The sequence below is a fragment of the Lepus europaeus genome, chromosome 13 (genome assembly GCF_033115175.1).
Source record: "Lepus europaeus isolate LE1 chromosome 13, mLepTim1.pri, whole genome shotgun sequence".
In the NCBI taxonomy this organism is placed as follows: domain Eukaryota; kingdom Metazoa; phylum Chordata; class Mammalia; order Lagomorpha; family Leporidae; genus Lepus; species Lepus europaeus.
In genome coordinates this window covers 85,917,841-85,937,441 of record NC_084839.1, presented here as the reverse complement: position 1 = coordinate 85,937,441, position 19,601 = coordinate 85,917,841, and the positions used below count along the sequence as shown (strand labels likewise).

The 19,601-nt window shown below is 60.8% G+C and overlaps 1 protein-coding gene across 1 annotated transcript in view; it reads right to left on the bottom strand.

The window, feature by feature from the left end:
• KCNIP3 (potassium voltage-gated channel interacting protein 3) overlaps positions 1 to 19,601 on the bottom strand; it is a 78,496-nt gene that overhangs the window by 47,069 nt on the left and 11,826 nt on the right. The window contains exon 2 of the mRNA XM_062208754.1: positions 18,484 to 18,649. Coding sequence (XP_062064738.1) covers positions 18,484 to 18,649 — 166 coding nt within the window. The remainder of the gene's footprint in view (positions 1 to 18,483; positions 18,650 to 19,601) is intronic.

Genomic DNA, 19,601 nt, shown 5'->3' with positions numbered 1-19,601 from the left:
AGGGCCTAGCACTGGGAGTTGGAAGCCCTGGACCGGCTGGCGGCGGCGGGGTGGGGGTGGGGGGTGGGGGGGCTCAGCCTCTCCCTCTGGGCTCCGACAGTGAGGAGACTGGGGAATGATGTGATGGTGATGAGGATGATGATGGCAGCTCCAGCTGGTGAGTGCTCACCGTGTACCAGGCACGCCTAGGCCCTCACACACCCGGTATCATGGGATCCTCAGCTGCCCCTTGCAAGGCAGGCACCCCCCACACCCCTGTTCACAGCTGCGTCCTGCAGAGGCCCCAGACTACACCCGTCACCCTCCTTCACAGAGGGCCGGCCACGTGGGTGTTAGCCAGACCCACATGGGGAAATGGGAGAGGCTGGATTTCGGCGCTGGATGAAGTCCAAGCTCCTACACTACTTCATTCAACAAACAAACAAAAAGTGTCGACTGCACGTGGCAGACGTGACCCCAGGCCTCCAGGGGCGCCAGGCGTCCAGTGGGAGACAGACAAACAGCCAGAACTGAGTGTGGCAAAGACCGGGACGGGAGAAACAGGCCAGAGGCACTGCCACCCCGGAGGAGGGCTCCTGGTTCTTTTCCCCAGTGAGGTCTGAAGGTAGAGAGGAGCGAGCGCTGGGTCCCAGCACACCGGATGGATAGAGGGTGCTGTGCGAGCCGAGAGGTCAGCCGCGGCCCCTGGGAGCAACCAGGGGGGCAGCGCCGGGCAGGCACCAGGCCAGGTGGCCAGAGCTTTCGTCCTAGCATTGGTTGGCTTTCTAACAACTCCCCTCGACCCTTCACTGCTCAACCCCCACCCAGATGGAGGGGCGGGACAGGCTGCCCAGCTTTCCTCCCAACTCCCATTATACAGATGAGACAAACGAGGCCCAGTCCGAGCTGCGAAGTCACACAGTGGCTTGGCCAGGGCTCCTTCCTCAGCCTTCATCTCACCCTAACCCGAAATCTAAGAACACACGTGGCAGCACATGGCTGGTCGTGCTCAGCAACAGGAGGGGCGGGACATTGGTGGCCATGTGGGTGCAAGAACGGCATGTCTTACGGTGACCCTGTGGAAACAGCCCGTGCTCTGGAGTCGGCCAGGCCCAGAGCAGATGCCCCTCCTGCCTTGCGGAAGTCCTCTCTCCTTTCTCCGCCTGGTTTTCTTCCTTTCTTCCTTCCTTCCTTCCTTCCTTCCTTCCTTCCTTCCTTCCTTCCTTCCTTCCTTCCTTCCTTTCTTCCTTCCTTTCTTTCTTTCTTTCTTTTTTGACAGGCAGAGTGGATAGTGAGAGAGAGAGACAGAGAGAAAGGTCTTCCTTTGCCGTTGGTTCACCCTCCAATGGCCGCCGCGGCTGGCGCACCACGCTGATCCGAAGCCAGGAGCCAGGTGCTTCTCCTGGTCTCCCCTGCGGGTGCAGGGCCCAAGCACTTGGGCCATCCTCCACTGCACTCCCAGGCCATAGCAGAGAGCTGGCCTGGAAGAGGGGCAACCGGGACAGAATCCGACGCCCAAACCGGGACTAGAACCCGGTGTGCCGGCGTCGGTTTTCCATCTATGGTGTGCGACTTCCTTACAGCTACTGGGGACTACGCCATGCCATGACACCCACATTCGGTCTGGTACCGAGTCTCCTCCTCTCTGTTCTGTCACCTGCTTCCTGGACCTCCTCCTCCTCCTCCTTCTGCTTCTTCTTCTTTTTAAAGATTTATTAATTTATTAGAAAGACAGAGTTACAGAGAGGTAGAAGAGAGAGAGAGAGAGAGAGAGAAAATCTTCCATCTGCTGGTTCACTCCCCAGATGTCCACAACGGCTGGAGCTGGGCCAGTCAGAAGCCAGGAGCCAGGGGCTTCTTCCAGGTCTCCCACATGGGTGCAGGGGCCCAGGGACTTGGGCCATCTTCTGCTGTTTTCCCAGGCACATTAGCAGGGAGCTGGATCGGAAGTGGAGCAGCCAGGACTTGAACCAGCGCCCATATGGGATGTCGGCACTGCAGGTGGCGGCTTTACCCACTATGCCACAACGCCAGTCCCTGGACCTTCGTTCAGATGAAAGTTTAGAGAGCTAAAGTCTTCTCAGCGACTCCCAAATTCTTGCTCCTATTTCATCTCCGCCTTCTCGTATAGAACCTGATACAAGTTCTAGGCCACTTAGCCAGGCAGGTGACCGCTTCTTTAACTCGACCCATGCCTAGAATGTTCCTCATTTCAACACTTCCCGTTTCACTGCCAAGATCGTTGACGCTTGTATGCGTATGATATAAGGTCCTCTCGTGTGTCTGAGAATGCTAGTTATACCATTCCAGCCTGTACTTGACCTTGTTAGTCTAGAGCCTCTGTTTACCTGTGCGGATCCTCGCTCTGTGCCTCCCCCTGCGTTGGCTCAGAGGCTGGGAGAGGGCTCCTGTGATGGAACTTCCCAGGCAAACAGACCGATGGACCCTTAAACCACACCGCAGGAAGGGGAGGAGGCGGGGCTCAAGCTGGACACAGCTCTTCCCGCTTGCTGCTCTCTGCACGCCAGCTCCACTCTGCCCAGAGGGTTTCTTCCACATGGCTGGAGGCTCGGCTGCTGGAGGTCCCAGGCTCCTCCGCCCCAGACATGCACGGTCAAAGATCTGGGGAGGGGCGTGTGCTTGGACTCGTGGCTGAGACAGCCTCATCCCATGTCACAGTGCTTGAGTTCAGGGCGCGCCCCCAGCTCCTGGCTCCAGCTTCCTGGCAAGGCAGACCCCGGGAGGCGGCGGTGACGGCTCAGGGAGCTGAGTCCCTGCCACCCAGCTCCCAGCTCCAGTCACGTAGGCATTTGAGGAGTTAACCAGCAGATGGGCGCTTGCTCTCCCTCTGTCTGTATCATAGATTGATTGATCGACCGATAGATAGATAGACAGACAGATAGATAGATGATCTTGGAAGGGATCACTTTGGTCCAGCCGGGTCAGGTGCTCACCTCGGACAATGGGTATTCCCGTTACCTTTGGTTTGGCTGGATCATGTGAGAAGCTGGGAGCCCTCATGGCTACTAACGCTTAGAACAAGATGAGGTCACGTTTTGGAATACGGAGAAGGGGCTGGCGCTGTGGCGTAGCAGGTAAAGCCGCCACCTGCAGTGCCTGCATCCCATATGGGCGCTGGTTCAAGTCCTGGCTGCTCCACTTCCAATCCAGCTCTCTGCTATGGCCTGGGAAAGCAGTAGAAGATGGCCCAAGTCCTTGGGCCCCTGCACCCACGTGGGAGACCTGGAAGAAGCTCCTGGTTTCAAATGGGCGCAACTCCTGCCGTTGCAGCCAATTGGGCAGTGAACCAGTGGTTGGAAGACCTCTCTCTCTCTCTCTCTGCCTTTGCTTCTCCCTCCATGTAACGTTTTCTTTTTTTGACAGGCGGAGTGGACAGTGAGAGAGAGAGACAGAGAGGAAGGTCTTCCTTTACTGTTGGTTCACTCTCCAATGGCCGCTGCGGCCGGCACACCGCACTGATCCAAAGCCAGGAGCCAGGTGCTTCTCCTGGTCTCCCATGCGGGTGCAGGGCCCAAGCACCATGTAACGTTTTCAAATAAATAAATAAATCTTTTAAAAAAAGGAATACGGAGAAGTGTTTTTCTGGGCATAATAAACCGTAGATGCCTTATGCAGGTGTCAAAGGCTAGACAGTGGAGCTGGGTCCCTGCAGGGGAGCCGGGGGCTTTGAACATAGGTTACCTGGCACGGTGCTGACACTGCCCGGCTCCTGCCTTCAGACGCCGTCTGTGTGCTGCTCACTCCCAGCGCTGGCCTCCGGCCTCAGGCTCACCTGCAGCCCGCCTGCCTCCCTGGGCCCACCTGTCATGGCTCCCCCAGGCTCCCACCCCCGGCCCCAGGCCAGCCACTCCTCTCCTTCCCACCACCATAAGTCACCGTTCCACTCTCCCCGCTGCTCAGAACTCAAACCTGGACTGGGTCTGGTGTCCTGACCCCACGCTTTCTCGTGTACACTACATCCTGTCCATCATCAACAAATCCTTTCAATCCCAAACCGCCTGCTTCCTCCACCTCCCTCACCTCCACCCTGCCCCAGCCTGCGGAGCCTTCACCCCTAAGGCTCATTCTCACCCAGTGGCATCAGGGGGGTCCAGCATCCAGCCGGTTCCCCACCTCTAGGCTTTGGCCCCTGCAGACCCTCTGCACAGCCAGCTCAGCCTTCTGCCCTCCTCTCCCTGTTGGCTCTTCATTCAGTTGCCACGGTCCCTTCAAGCCCCTCCCCCAGGCACCCCAGTCCTGGCTGGGCCTTGAGGGAGAGGAAGTGGGGCTCAGAACCGGTGCTACCCCTGGTTGCTCTGTGCAGTGCCCCAGGCTCCCTGCCATATGGAGATGGCCTTCAGAGGGCGCTCTTGAGAGCTGCTGGCCAGGAGATCTGAGTTTCAGGAGTGCCTGTGGAGACTGATTTCACCAGCACCCTTGAGGCCACGGCAGGCATGGGCTCCAACTGAGGCCTGTCGGGGACCCAGCAGGAGCAGCCTCTCGTTGTCACCCTCAGATGCCCCTATCCCTGGGGGCTGTGGCCAGCCCCGTGACTCCATCACTCCGGGCGCCCTCCCCTGCTACAAGCAGCTTGGAGGCAGCCATGGCTGCGGCCAGAGGGGAGGGAGGCGGGAGCTCCCCCAGGTCCCAAGTGTTTGGTTGCAGCGGCCGCAGGCAGGACAGAGGGGCTGGGGTCTGCCGTAGACATGGGCTAGGAGCCCCCGGCAGGGGAGGCAGGGGAGCAGTGGGGCGGTGACAAAGGCTCTGAGTTGGCATTTTCAGGTTTGCATCTGGAGACAATTAGGCGCTGAATTATTAAAGAGGCCGCGGGGAAGAAGCTGTTTTTAAGAAGCCATGAGTAAGCAGGCTAGCTCACGGCGGTGCGGGATCGAAGGCGATCAATCATTGGCGCGGCTGCCAAGATTCGCTCAGCTCAGCTGTGAACCTGTACACCCAGCCGGCCCCTCCCTGGGCCCCGCCTCCCCCAGCTCCCCGGCAGCACAGACCCCGCTAGGACATGGGCTCTGGAGCCCGCGCAGCTGGGCCCCTCGGCCTCCCTGGCGCTCGGGAGGCATCTGTGAAATGGGCTGAGCACGTCCACCTGGCACCTGTGAGCACACCCAGGACGGAGCCCAGGGTGGTCGACACGCAGCCAGCCACGTCCTTTTGGCCCCATGAGGCCAGAGCGGGAGACAGATGCCCGGGGTCTGGTTTCTACCCAAGACCCTTGGCTCAGTGGAAATACAGGATCTACTGAAGTCTCAGAAGTGGGATGCCCTCAAGAGGCACCCCAGAAGTGCAAGATGGGTGGGATGCAGGCTGCCTCGGAGGCTCAGCTCTGAGCTGGGAGCCATGTCTTTCACCAGGTGCTCACTGAGTGCCAAGTCCTCCTGGGCTCAGTGCGGTGTCTTAGTTAATCCTTCTTCCACCCTCACTCCTCATATTGGGGAAACAGAAGCTCAGAGAGGTGGAGGGACCTGCCCAGGGTCACTCAGCTGGGTGAAGCAGAAGCCGGCCCCTCCAACCCTTTCTGGGGCTACAGTGAGACCCGTGCATCCCCTGCCCTCCCACCTCTGAAATCCCCCTCTTCCCTCCAGGGGTCAGTTAGAGCTGCCCCTGGCCTCCAGACAGCAGCCCCCGTGCCCACAGGGCATGCCCAAGGGCTGGCAGAGGCTGGAGCCGAAGGGGAGCCTCAACTCTGGGTGTTGTTGCAAAGTGTGAGCCACAGCATGCGGACCCCAGGATCAAAGGGTGACACAGGGGGGCCGGTGCTGTGGCATGGCGGGTAAAGCCACCACCTGCAGTGCCGGTATCCCATATCGGTACCGGTTCAAGTCCCAACTGCTCCACTTCCGATCCAGCTCTCTGCTATAGCCTGGGAAAGCAGTAGAAGATGGCCCAAGTGCTTGGGCTCCTATACCCGCGTGAGAGACCTGGAAGAAGCCCCTGGTTCCTGGCTTTGGATAGGTGCTGCTCCAGCTGTTGCAGCCATTCTGGGGAGTGAACCAGTGGATGGAAGACCTCTCTCTCCCTCTCTCTTTGTCCCTGCCTCTCTGTAACTCTGCCTTTCAAATAAATAAAATAAATATTTTTAAAAAAAGGGTGGCACAGGCTGGGCTGCTGCCAAGGTCAGGGGCAGATCCCCAAGGACTCTCTGATCACAGACTGACAATATGGCTGCCAGGACAGCAGCTGGCCCCTCCCCGAGCACAGGGGCACATGGAGCACAGAGGACCTGAAGATGGTGAACACGTGCACACACACGCACATGCACGCACATACACACATGTGCACACACGTGCCCATACGTGCACGCACACAGAGCTAGGCTGGCACACAGTGGCTTCCATCCCCCACACTCCACAGACTCCCCACACCGCTGCTTTGTGAGATCAGTGCTTGGAAATAGCTCAGCCGCCCACAGCACTCCCCACACCCTCCTCTGAGCCCTGGCACAGGCCCCAGCCTCTGGGTCTGGGCCCCTCCTCTCTCCCACCCCAAGAGGCTCAGAGGGCTGGAGAGAGCCGTGAAAGAGCACTGTGCCATGAGTCCCCAGACCCATACGACCTCAGACAGCTCCCGTTCTCTTTCTAGGCCTCAGTTTCCCTGTTCTTGCCCAGAGAACTTGAGGCCTGCAGGGGTTGGGAGTGGGGTCCGCCATCATGTTTGTCCATTGTCCTGAACTGGGGGGGAGGGCGCTGAGTGAGTCTGAGACATTTATGGGGGAGGCACAGGGATAAAGGGCGCCCAGGGTCTGCCCAGCACGGCCGGCAGCAGGCGCCCAGATGGCCAGCACAGGCCTGGCCCTGATGGCCCGACCACAGCAGGTGCCCACATTAAGGGTGAGAGTGTGGGGCTTGGGAGGGGCCTGCAAGATGTTCTAGGGGAGAGAATGGTAGCTTCTCACGAGGGCCTTGCCCACGGTCACTGCTCCCAGTGAGCCAGACCCTGGGCCCCCTGCACAGGCTTCCTCTCACTGCCCTCCTATGCCACAGTTTCTCTGCCTTTCACCCCTGCTGGACGGCGCTGAGGTCAACACCCCCAGCCCCTGCCCCCACCCCGCCCCTTGCTCCTTTCCCTCCCACCCTGGTTGGCTCCCTCTCTTGTCCTCTGTCACTGCTGCTCTGGGCCCAGCATCCTGCTCACTATGCAGCCTAAAGCCTTAGCTTGTCCTCCTCCGTGAGGGTCAGTTCTGGCCTTCTGGGGGCCCCACCCTTGTGGCTGGGCCTTGCTCTGAAGGGAGACAGGGAGACGGGCCCCCCACACCGCAGCCTGGCCGGGACACCCCTCCTTATCCTCAGCCTCTGCCCGCCGCCCAGCCAGCACAGAGCCGCCCTTCAGCCCCCCAGGCCAGCCTCAGCTGGGCAGGGGTCTACAGCGGTGCTGCTCAGACTCTCATAGCCCCCTCACGTCCCCCTCCCCAAAGGGAAATGACCACAAAGCTGTCACCTTCTGTTCCTGCCAGAAGGGCACAAAAAACATTTTTATAAGAAAATTTAGCTACTTGCAATCTTTATTATTTCAAGAAAGGATGAAGAACTGACCCTTTGAAAAGGAGGGCATTTCGGGGCCCCTGTGGTGTAGCGGCAAAAGCCCCAGCCTGCAGCACCAGCATCCTGTATGGGCGCTGGTTCGAGTCCCGGCTGCTCCACTTCCCATCCAACTTCCTGCTAATGTGCCTGGGAAAGCAGTGGAAGATGGCGCAAGTGCTTGGGCTTCTGTACCCATGTGGGAGACCTGGATGAAGCTCCTGGCTCCTGGCTTCAGTCTGGCTAGGAGTGAACCAGCAGATGGAAGTTCTCTCCCTCTCTCTCTGTGTGGAGGTGTGGAGATGGCAAGGTGGCCCTGTCTCTCTGACATCCAGCCTACCCTCCTGAGATGTGGGAAGGGGTCACTGCCACTCACTGTCACTCCAAGCCATGGGGATCCCTGGTGACCCAGCAGGGACTTTGTGGACAGCTAGGAAGGGGAAGCCTGCTGTGCCTGGCTCGGGGGTCTAGGCCAAGATGTGTCCTGGAAGAGGGATGGCAGCCCAAGAATTCCAGACCCGCGTGTCCTCCAGGGGTGGGTTGGGGACAGGGTGGAAAAGGCTGAACCTGTGACTTTAGAGAGAGAGAGAGAGAGAGAGATCCGGGGCAGAGGACCTGCTGGTGCCTGCTGCCCCCTGGTGGGGAGATGGGGGAGTGCATGCCTGGGGCTCCTTTGGCAGGAAGGGAGGGAGGCCTGGAGGGCTCGGGAGCGCTGTCCCGGGAGTCCAGCCTCTGCCGAGTCCCCAGAGGACAAGAAGACATGGTCCCCGCGGCAGCAAGGACAGCCTCCCCCCACCCCACACACACATACAATGCTGGGGGAGGGACCTGGTGCCAGGAAGGTGGCCGTGGGCCCAGGGCCCCCGGAGCTGGGGCTGGCGACTCTGGCACACCCTCCCACAGGCTTCATCTGCGCCCCCCATCCTCAGGCAGTACCCAGCACACCCTTCCCATTGGCCCTCCTGCTGGACAACAAGATAGACCTCGGCCCGAGGAACTGGGAATCCGTGTGCGGTCAGACAAGAGGAGAGATGCTGGCCTCGGCAGCAGGCCAGCAGGGTGTGGCGGCCGAAAGCCTTGTCCTTTGATAACCGTGTCAGTGGGTTCCAGCGGGCAGCCTAGGGGAGTCTTCCCCGTCCTGCACCAGGGCTATGGGGTCCAGCGCCACGGTGCTGAGAACCTCCTGGGAGAAGCCCAGCACTTGCACAACCAGAGAGCAGTTCCCCAGAAGAGGGAGTAGGGAGAGAACCGGAGGGCCCATACCCGCACTGTACAAACCCCAATGCAAAGCAGACTGGGCGCTCGGTGCGTTCCCCCGACACCTGCCTGCTCTACCGGGTGTGTTCTCCCCATGAAACTTTTCTGCGTTGCCTACCACTTACTCCAGGTCTCATATCTGGATTCTCTCCTTGGGGAAAGCAAGATCCTCCCATCAGCCATCTCTGCTAATACTCCCATCCTCTCCAGCCCAACAGCAGGAGGGGCGGGGCCCACAGCGCTGGGGCGGGTACTACAGCATCGAGGTCCTTGACCCTGAAAATCACCCCCTCCAGCCTTCATTTCATAGACAAGGACACTGAGAGCCAGGAAGGGGAAGCCGGTTCCTGTCAGTGCCAGCTCTGCCGCTGTGGCTAGCAGCGGTCCCTTTGCTCCGGCCCTTAATAGACACTGATAGGCTCCTCAAGATCACCCTCTGTTGTGCCCATCTGACAGGTGGGGAGACTGAGACTCGGAGAGACCAGAAGTGATTTTCTCTGCACAGAGCTGTGGCAGGGATGAGACTCTGTTTAAAAATTTTGGAGATAAAGCCTCAGAGTACTGGTGCCCTTGGGGGTCCCTCCAAGGCATTGGCCAGCATGCCTGTCGGGGTGGGGGTGGGGGTGGGGTCTGGCTCTCCATGGCAGCAGAAGTGAGTGGCAGTGTCCATTGAAGCCCGCCCAACCAGTAAGGCGCAGTGACTTCCCCTCGGGCAGGCTCCATAGATGTGGACCCTCTCGTCTGCCCCTCAGGTCTGAAAAACTGCGCGGTCACAGCGCCCCCTGCTGGCACCCTCTCGCCAAGCCCCCGTGTTTCTTGGTCTTTTGATGCAGCTCTGGCACTCTGCTGTCCCCTCACTCAGGAGCTCAGCAGAGCCTGGACACACACTCCGGTCCATTTGTGGGAGGCTGATGGGAGGGCACAATGATGCTCTCGCCATTCCAGCCAGATGTGCCCAGCTCTGGGCCACCTGCAGCGTCAGCGGCTGCCTCGGTGGGTGGCCCCGGACCTCCTCCCCAGCCCCTCACTGCCTCCGCCCCACACCTGCCTTGCCTCTGAGGGTCCCGGGCCTGGGCACCTGCTTTTCGATGGGGTGGCTGCCGAGGGCACAGGGCACTCCCCATGTTTGCAGCCCCCATGTCTCCTCCCTGACTGTGAAATGTAACTTTTCCTGTTGGGTTTGGGCAGAGGTCCCAAGAACCAAGGAACAGTGCAGGAGACGCAAGACCAGCAGGTCCCACCCCGGGGCTGGCAAAGGGGCTCCCCCGAGGGCAGAGGAGGGGAAGGTGGGTGAGGGGAAGTGGAGGAAGAGAAAGCCCCTCGGTGGCTGGGGGGGGCTTCAGTCCCCATTGCCGTCCAATTGAGGGGCTTCTCAGAAGGCCATGGTGATCTTGAACTTGTCCCCTGGGACAGGGAGGGTGTGCCTCCCACCTGTAGGGGTCTACGGTGATCTATGGCCCCTGGCTGGAGGCAGCCAGGCAGAGGAGAGTGAGCCCCACCCCACGACCGTCATGGAGACAGATGGGGTGATTCTGCAGGACCCCTGTGGACCCTGAGCACGACAGCAGGGGCCCCACCTGCAGAGCCCCGGTCTCCCCTGTAAAAGGCTGGGCACCCAGGAGTCAGCGCTACAGGCATCACGAGCTGCTGACAGGAGGCGGCCTTGGCCTTGGCCGTGGGAACTACACGATGTGGGGAGAAACCAGAACACAGCCTGCTGCCCCCTGCCCCTCACGCCCATCTGGCCGAGGCACACAGGGAGCGAGTCCTGGTGTGAGGGAGGATCAGACAGGCCCCCTGAGTGCCTGCAAACACTTGCAGCGTGGGTTGCACGAAATTTCATCGGAGGGCAGGCAGAGCCGTCGCCTGGCGTGGGGGGGATGGGCCCAGAGGCAGCGGCGAGCACCACGGGGCTCACACCCAGCCTGTTCTCAGCTCCCCCTTTGGATTCTCCCAGACAGCTGCTCCCCACCTTGCTGGCAGTCCCAGAATCAGCACCACTCAGACCTGGGAGGAGCTTAGGGGAGACCAGCAAGCCTAAGGCTTGGGGTTTCAGAGCAGGCCCAGGAGACCCACAGACCTGCTCTTCCCCCCTCCCCTCCTCTCCTTCTAACCGCCCTGGCCTCACAGTCAGCTTTGTCCCAGACTCCCTAAGGGAGAGACCGACAGAGGCAGACGGGTGCAGAGGGAGCGAGCCGCACGAGGATTAGGTGGGTAGAAAGGGGGGGAAATGTGCCCGGAGCTGGCCGGCAGTAAGGAGTCCTGGTAGCTACAACACCACGGTGACAGCCAATGCTCTTGGCCATGCGGGGCAGCAGGCGCTGCTCTGTGCACCTTCATCGGACGGCCGAGAACCCAAGGGCAAGGGCAGCCGCAGAGATGCTCAAGGTCAACAACGAGGACTGCCAGACGGCCCAGCTGGAGGAGCCACTGGCAGGGTCGCGCATCCCTCTGCCACTGGGCCTGGCCCCCGGTCTCTCCCTGCACTGAGAGGCCCCGGGACGGCCATCTACACGGACCCAGCCGCTGGCGGCATCAGGAGCAGCCGTAGGAGTGCCCTGTGGTCCTGTGGTTTGAAAAACTGGAAGGCCTGGCAGCCCTGCGTCCCCACGCAGAGCCACGTGCACTTGCCCGGCTGGCCCAGGCTCAGCTCCCTCTGCAAACCCTGGGCACCGCAGGACAGTCTTCTCATCCCTAGAGACTGAGGGTTGCTCTGCTGTGTTTAAACCTCGCTCATTCTACTGATTAGGAAATGATTGATTCTAGGCTTAATCTTATGTTTTTATTCTTCTTAAACTGTTATTCATTCATCTGACAGGTGTTTAATGTTCCTGGCTCCACGCTGGTGCTCAGGGCAGGGCAGGGAACAAGATGGGAGTCGGGTGGGGACACGGACCCCCTGCCCCCAGGGAGGCGACGAAGGTCTGGCCCTTCCAGCCTGGCCCCCCAGTGGTGTTGGCTCCCAGCATCTCTGAGCGCCTGGAGCAGCGTGAGCCGCTTGTAGCTTTGGTCTTGGGACTGACGTGTCACGTGTCTACACGGCGTCTCTATTAGTGATCTTGGGATTTCTTGGGGCGACTTCCCTTCCCACCCCTCCAATAACAGGAAGGGACAAGGACCCCGCAAGCCCTCCCCTGCCTTCCAGGCTGCTGACGCCGCCCCTGCCAGGGGTCCTGCCCAGGAATGCCCGGGCTCCAAGCAGAGCAGCCCTCCCCTGCGCCCGCCTGGGGGGCTCCTGCCAGGTGGAGGAGGCAGAGCAGCAGGGAGCGGGAGAGGAGCTGGTTCGGTGTGGAGGCTCCTTCCCAGGCTGCACCCCAGAGCCCTCCCCCTCCCTCCCGCCATCTCTGCCAGGCTCCCCAGTTGGTTTGTACAGATTTGGAAAGGCAGTGACCGACTGAGCCCTGTGCACGTGTGGGTCTTGGCTCACCCCGGCTTGTTGTCATTAATGTTCATTCCAGACACCAGGTCTGTCCGCCATGGACAGAGCTGAGGGGCCCTGAGAGGGGATGGGGGAGTGGGGGAAGGGGCGGGGGGGGGGGCTGTGCATGCAGGGTAGGGAGGGCTGCCTCTCTCTCTCTCTCTCTCTCTCTCTCTCTGGCTGCGCCTGGGTCTGTTCATGCCACACAGAAGAGCCTGGCCCCTCCGCACCTCCTTTCCCTCCCCGGGCCCCTGGGCTTGGTGTGCCCTGGCTGGCCTCTGCCACCGTGGGTGGGGGCCCTTCCCAAGCCTGCTGCCAGCCTCCCCAGCACTGTCCCAGCCTCCCAGCCCCCGATGAGGCAGGCACAGTCCCCGGCCCCGGAGCAGCCCTTCCTGCACCCCATTCCCCGGTCCCACAAAGCAGCCCTCACCTCGAGCCAGGTTCCCGGAGATGAAGCGGAAGAAGAAGCTAAGGCCGCTGCCCAGGTGCCTCCTGCAGCCGTGCTGGCACTCCCGAAGCCCAGGGCCGGGGGGCTCGCCCCGCCCCGCCATCCTCACCGCCCCCCCCCCCCCCAGCGCCTTGCTCTTTCTAGAACGTTCCCTCCTCCCCTGCTCGTGGCTGTCTCTCTTGGTCTTTCCTCTCTGGCCCTGACCCCTGCTCTCTGGGCTTTTCCAGGGCCTTTCCGGCCCCTCAGCCTTCACGCCAGAGCCCCCCCCCCCCCAGTGGCCGGAGCGCCTCCCTTGCACCTGACTCCTCCGCCTCCAGGACCCCGTGGCTGCCTGGGCTGGGAGGGGTCAGGCTGGGATGGGCACTGCTCCTGCGCGCCCTGCGCCCGTGGAAGAGGTGCCACTGGCGTGATTCTCGACTTGGGGTGTGATCTCACTGCAGCGCGCCCCACCCCGCCCCGGGGTTTCTCTGCTCTCACTCACTCCCCTGCCTTTGAGGCTGGGGGTGGGTGTGGCCCTGGGCTTTGGCTGCCTCTTGACCTCTGACCTCTACCCCACCCCACCCCCCCCGGCCATCCCCAGGCCCTGCTGCCCCTCTCTAGCATGGAGAGTGGGGAGGTGGGAAGGGAGACAAGGGGAAGCCAGGGTGGCCCAGGGGCAGGAGCTGCTGGCCACCCCCAGAACCTACAGAACCCAGACTCTGCTGGAGGTGGAAACGTACCTGCCGAGAAAGCTCCCCGCTCCCACCATCCTGCTGTCAGAGTGGCTCGGCTCTGGTCCATGACACACACACGCACAAACCTTCCAGAGATTTCTGTGAGTGCTGCTTTGCTAACACAGGCACCACTACTCCCCTCCTCCCCTTCCACCCCATCTCTCCTTCCTCTTGCCTGGAACAAGGCCAAGACAGCCGGAGCCAAAGCAACCACCTCGCAACCTCGAGGGAAAGGTCAAAAGAACCAAAGACTTCGACCCTGGAGTCCCCAAGCTGCCAAGCCAGTGCCGGCCAGCCACAGCCTGGCCCGGACTTCTCATACAGGAGACAATCACGCCTCTGTCTTGCTTAAGCCACCGTTACCTGGAATTTCTGGTAAACGCAAGTGCAGACAAGGCAAAAGGTCCTCCACCCCATCCCCCAAGAATGAGAGAGGCACGTTGCACCTTGTGCTCCGTGTTTGGCAGGCCTTCCCGGGCAGCTAAGCCCACTGCCCCACTCACAGGGGTTTTGCCTCTCTGGCCTCCCTTAGGGGAGACCCCAGCGGATGAGCCACCCCACATCACTCACAGCAAGGGGTCAGCCAGGGCGTTGGCCCCGGGGTGCAACCGGGCTGCGCAGCGAAGGCCTGGCGGCCCTGCAGCCGCAAACAGGGAGCCCCGCGTCTCAGATCTGGGACTTCTCCAGGGAGGCTCAGGCGAGTGTTTGGACAGCTCCCCCGAAGCCGTTGTGGTTCTGAACCGAAGACAGCCTGAATGTCACACCCCAACCCCCAGACAGGAAGGGTTCAGTCGCCCTCTCCTGGAATCCGGGCTGCCCCCATGACTGGTTTTAGCCAACAGAGCGCCGTGGGAGGCATCCTGTGCCAGTGTTAGGGTCCGGGCCCCCAGAGCCCTAGCAGCTACCACCCCTATCCCTTGGAAGCTAGCCGTCAGGGGAAGGCTCTGAGACCCCAGGAACGCCACGCTGGGAGGAGGCCCAAGCAGCTGAGCAGAGAGACCGGTGCTGGGACAGCTGATGCTGCTTCTGCCAGCCCCGCCCCGCCACCGGCTCAGCCTGGGCCAGGGAATTCTCACTGCTGATCCAAGCCCAGCGGGAACCATCTGAGTGAGGCCTGCCCAACACCTGTGGGGTTGAGAGAAAGAATATCATGGCTCCTTCAAGACACAATTTTTGGGGGTATTTTGTTAGATAGTAACAGGTTACCCAAATATTCCCCTTCTACTTGGAGGTCACATTCGGCACACTTCTCCCCAGGGAAATCCTCTCTCCAGCTGTTCAGCTTGCTTGCTTGCTAGATTATTTATTTATTTGAAAGGCAGAGTTACAGAGAGAGAGAGAGAGAGAGAGAGAGAGAGAGAAAGAGAATGATTTTCCATCCGCTGCTTCACTCCCCAAATGGCCACAACAGTCAGGGCTGGGCCAGGCTGAAGTCAGGAGCCAGGAGCTTCATCCGGGTCTCCCACGTGGGTGGCAGGGCTGAAGCACGTGGGCCACCTTCTGCTGCTTTTCCCAGGCCATTAACAGGGAGCTTGATGGGAAGTGGAGCAGCCAGGACACGAATCAGCGTCCACGTGGTATGCTGGTGTCACTGGCGGTGGCTTGACCCACTCTGCTACAGGGCCGGCCTCCAGCTGCTCGGTTTTCTATACTCTTGATGAGGGTGAGGGCTTCAAGAGCCATGTAACCAGCGTTCACATAAATCCTTGAAAGTCTGAGTCTGGCCTGACAGCTCCCTTGGAAACATGACGTTGGTTGTATCCCGGTATCTCGGGCACATCACAATTCTGTTAGTGCAATCAGGGGCCTCAAGGGGTTGGGGCCAGGAGCCCACAGACAGCAAGCTCCAGTCCCTTCGGTGACATGGTGTACGGGGTGGCCATTTGGCCCAGCTGTTGGAATGCCCTCACCCCATTCTTAGAGCCTGGGTTCCAGGTCTGGTTCCTTCCTGCTGATGCAGCCTCTGGAAGGCAGCAGAGCTGAGTTCCTGCCCCCCACGTGGGGAAGCCTGGATGGAGTTTGTGGCTCCCAGCTCTGGCCCAAGCCCAGCCCCGGCTGTTGCAGGCATTTGAGGAGTAAACCAGCAGATGGGAGCTCTTTCCGTCTGCTTCTTTGTTTCTGTCTGTCGCTTGAGTACATTTTTTTTTAAAGGCGTAGTATTTTTGTCTAACCTATTTAATCCTCCCATATACTTGAAATCATCTCTAGATGACTTGCAATGCCTGAATCAACATAAATTCTATATACAGAGCTGTAATACTTTAGGGGAAAATAGCAAGAAAAAGGTCTGCCTGGTGGGTACAGATGCAAATTTTTTTCAAATAGTTTTGATCCCCAGTTGGTGAATCTATGGGTGCAGAACCTGCCTGCGCGGAGGGCAACTGTATGCCCTCATGTATCCTTGGGTGTTAGAGACAAGTTCATTCCCCACCGTGTCCCCACCCCCTCTGCCATGGCTTCTATCAGGTGTGCTGGTGGTGTGAGTCCCCAGGAGGCTCAGGGAACACACAGCTGCTGTGCCAGTGTCCCTGCCAGAACAGCCAGGAGGCGAGGCACTCCCCACATGGCAGGGGCAACCCTGGCTTTGTCACACCCAGGCCTTCTTCTTCACTCATCCCCAGGTTCTGTAAACTCCCCAGAGCCTAGAGCCACTGTGTCTCTACTGAGACCGGCCAGCCAGGACTATGTGGTCAGCAGCCAAGACCCCAGGTTATTTGGGGGTGACATTACTCCAGTTTGACAGTTGGAGAAGCTCATGTCTCACAGTCCCAGTGGGGAGGCGGACTGGAGAAACAGGTGGGTCGGATCAAGGCTTTAGCCGTGCCCCTGTCCAGCCAGGGGGGCCTGAGATGCTGGGCACGAGGTGCAGCTTAGAGTCTCAACTTCCGGGTCACTTAGGAGGGTCTCCCAAGCTTCTAGTCTGAGGAGGGGGCTCCTGCTGAGTGGGGGGAGACCACACCACCTCCCCACCTCCTGGGCCCACCCATCCTGCTGTCCACCTCCTGATTCCATGCTGGGGTCTTCACAGTCCAGCACACACCCCAGCTGGCCCAGCCCTCACCCTGCCATTTCAAGCCTTGCCAAGTTTCCATCTGGCTCACGGAGACTGCGGGTCTTGGCTTCTGCCCCTAGCTGGCCCAGACATCTGTCTCTCTGGCCCCGCACCTGCTGGATGGAAAAATCCCAACAACAAAGTGCAGTGTATGGGCTGCCCAGCTGTCACAGCTCCCGGCGGGCGCTCAGGGTACCCCATTGGGCTTGCTGGGCACAGGGACGGAGCTGCACTGAAGGGCACCCATTGTCTTCTGCACCACAGCCTTGCGCGGGGTAGCATTTCCTGCTCACACAAACCTTGAAGAGACCTCTCCGCCTCCACAAGGGACACCCATGGGACTGGCTGGATGGAGACAGGGCCTGGCAGGAAGGCCGAGGGAGATGGGGGCCTCACCCTGGGCTCCTCAGACGATGAGGTCCCGGGGCTCCCTCAGCGCCTGTGGAAGGCACAGGCCAGGGGTCTCACTGTCCCATCCTGCATGTCTCCAGTGCCTGCACAGAGTCTGGTGACCCTGCCCACCCCGGAGTCTGTCATCGTAGTCTTGGCCCCGTCCTCTCCCATGTTACTGCATGCCTTTCATTTAGCAAACACGCGCTGACCGCCTGGCGTGGGACCCACCGTGGCGAGGCCTCACCGTCCAGCAAGCCACCCGGAGCCGGCAGCACGCGTGGGGTGGACACCAGCCCTTTGAGGCAGCTGTGAACACCCCAAGCCTGCTCCAGGCTCACTTTCCCGTCGGCCCCAGCATGGCGGCTGTCTCAGGTGTGCAGCAAGCCACGGGACAGGGGCACACCACAGCCCTGGCCTGAGCCACTGCTCTCTGCCCGACAGGGAGACACAGAGCACCTGCAGGACCTGTGGGAGGAGCAGGGGCAGGGGTGTCTCTTCCAGACTCCCCTCGAATACTTGCCACCACCAGGAAGGCCCAGGAAGACTGAGGTGGGGAGGGGACCCGCCCCCCGGTCCACCTGCGCTCTGGGCTCCCCCGCTGATAATGGACACGGAACGGCCAGCACTGCCGCGGGGCCCCCTTCCAGCTAAGTTGTTTGCCTGTGCACTCAATGGCCTCCTTACGTTTCTGCTACCCACAATGCCTGTGCCCTGCGAAGTCGGACATGTGGGGGACCCCACAGGTGTACCCACAGCTGCTAGCGCTTCCGTGGGAAAGTGAGGGGCAGAGGCAGAGCAGGGGAACTGGTTCAGGATAGGAACGCCCAGGGTTGGGGCTGGCAGGTAAAGGACAGGAACCCAGTGGCAGCAGCCGAGGCCCCTGGGCCGCTGGGGGTGACCGCCAGCTCCTGGGCCCACTGCTCGCCCTGACCACTCAGGCAGTGTCCTCCAGGCCTGACACCTTGGTGGGCTGGGGCCCTGACTGCCCATTCTCCAGTCGGGGAGACTGAGATTCCCTGGGAGTCCCACAGCCAGGCAGTGTCCAAGGCAAAAACACCAGGTACAGTGGTCAAGGTCAAGTTTGCACCTTAAGGTCCAAGAGGCAGATTCTCAGCAGCAGTCATCAGCCCCTACCTGAGCTGCCTGCCCACAGCTGCCCGTGGTGTGTTCAAGAAATCTACCTCTGGGGCCAGCCCTGTGGTGCAATGGGTTAAAGCTGCCAAGAGCAAACGTGGGGCAGCCACTTCCGCTAGTCCCTCCACGAACACCTTCAAGTGCCAGTACTGGCCCCAGGAGGACATGGCAGCAGGGCCTCCTGGTCCCCAGGCTCCTGCCCACGTCACATCCATCTTCAGGTGTGCCTTGGGCGGGGAGGTATTGCCCTCCTCTTTGTATAGAGGACTTCAAAAAGGATGCATGAGATGCCCAAGGTCACCCTGCAGCCTGGCGCTGGCCTCCCAGCTACCCCCTCCCCAGAAAACCCCAGTGTGGTCCCCACCCTCTGTCCTCGCCTCCGCAAGGCACGCCAGGAGCTTCGTGGTCTGCAGGAGCTCAGGGAGTGGGAGGAGGGGTGTGAGTGAACAGAGACCCATCTCTTAACAAAGGCAAAGGTGGGGTGGCCCGGGCTGGGGCCTCTGAGCCCTCGGAATAGGCCTCCCCTCCCCCAACACACACACACACCCCGCAGCCCCTACCTGAACCCTGCGGGGCCGCACTGGACAGGATCCACTTGACTAAGCAGCACCGCATCAGGGCCTGGCGTGTGAGCCGCGGCCTCTGCCACTTCACTCCTTCCTTCTTCCGCAGCGGCCTGCGTCCGGGGTCACCCAGGAGGCTGCCGTCTGACGTCTTCATGGCCTCCTGCAGTGGGAACAGGCAGAGCCACCCTGACATCCTGCCTGAGGCCAGCCTTAACCCACCGGGGGTGAACGGGGGGCTCACCTTCCAGGGGTGCTGGCCAGGAGCCCTGGTCCTGGCTGGGGGAGTCCCCAGGGCTCAGCAGCCCTGAGGGACATCCTGTTGTCCCTTGCACAGGTCATCCCTGCTGAGCCTTGGTGGGTTTCTCTTGTTCTGCACCCAACTCTGGCTTATGACGGGGCCCTTGGAAGGGGGGTGAGGGTAGAAGTCAGAGGGGAGCTGGACTTGCTCACTGACCCCCTGCCCCATCCTGGAATGGGACATCTTGTCTGAGTGGATCGGTCCTTACTAGTGACTGTCCAACCCCTCAGTTGATTGAAGCCCAGAGAGGGACTGGGCAAGCACAGGGTCGCACAGCAGAGCTGGGCTTCCTCCCCACACCCTGTGCCACCGCCCTATTTCCACCCTCAGGAAACCTGTGGATGAATGAAAGGCTGGGTGCCCCCCGACGAGGGGCACACTGATGGAAGCCACAGCTGTAAGGACTGATGGGAGGAATTGGGGGGGGGGGAGTGAGCCATGGGGGGCTGATAGGAGATGGGAGCTTGGGCCAGGGTGGATCAGGAGGGGACAGCCTGGGGTTACAGTGGTGGCCCCAGAGCAGTGAGCTTTGTTCTCCTATAACAGGGTTTGGAGCACCCACTCCTGGCTCCCAAGCAGCCCACCATCCTCCATTCCTGAGCTGGTGCCAAGGTCGCCCCTCGCCGGCCTGAGAGAGGGTGGTGGCATGAGCTGTGTGGGCCCTGGCAGCCCCTAGGAGCCTCCACTGAGTCTGATTTCTCGCCCCTGGGCATGCCCCCTGCTCGGACCAATGGATTGGTCCCAGCCCATTAGCAGCCCCCAAGCTCATTCTGTGCATGGTGCCTGAGTTCCAGCTGAGGGAGGGGCCTGCACT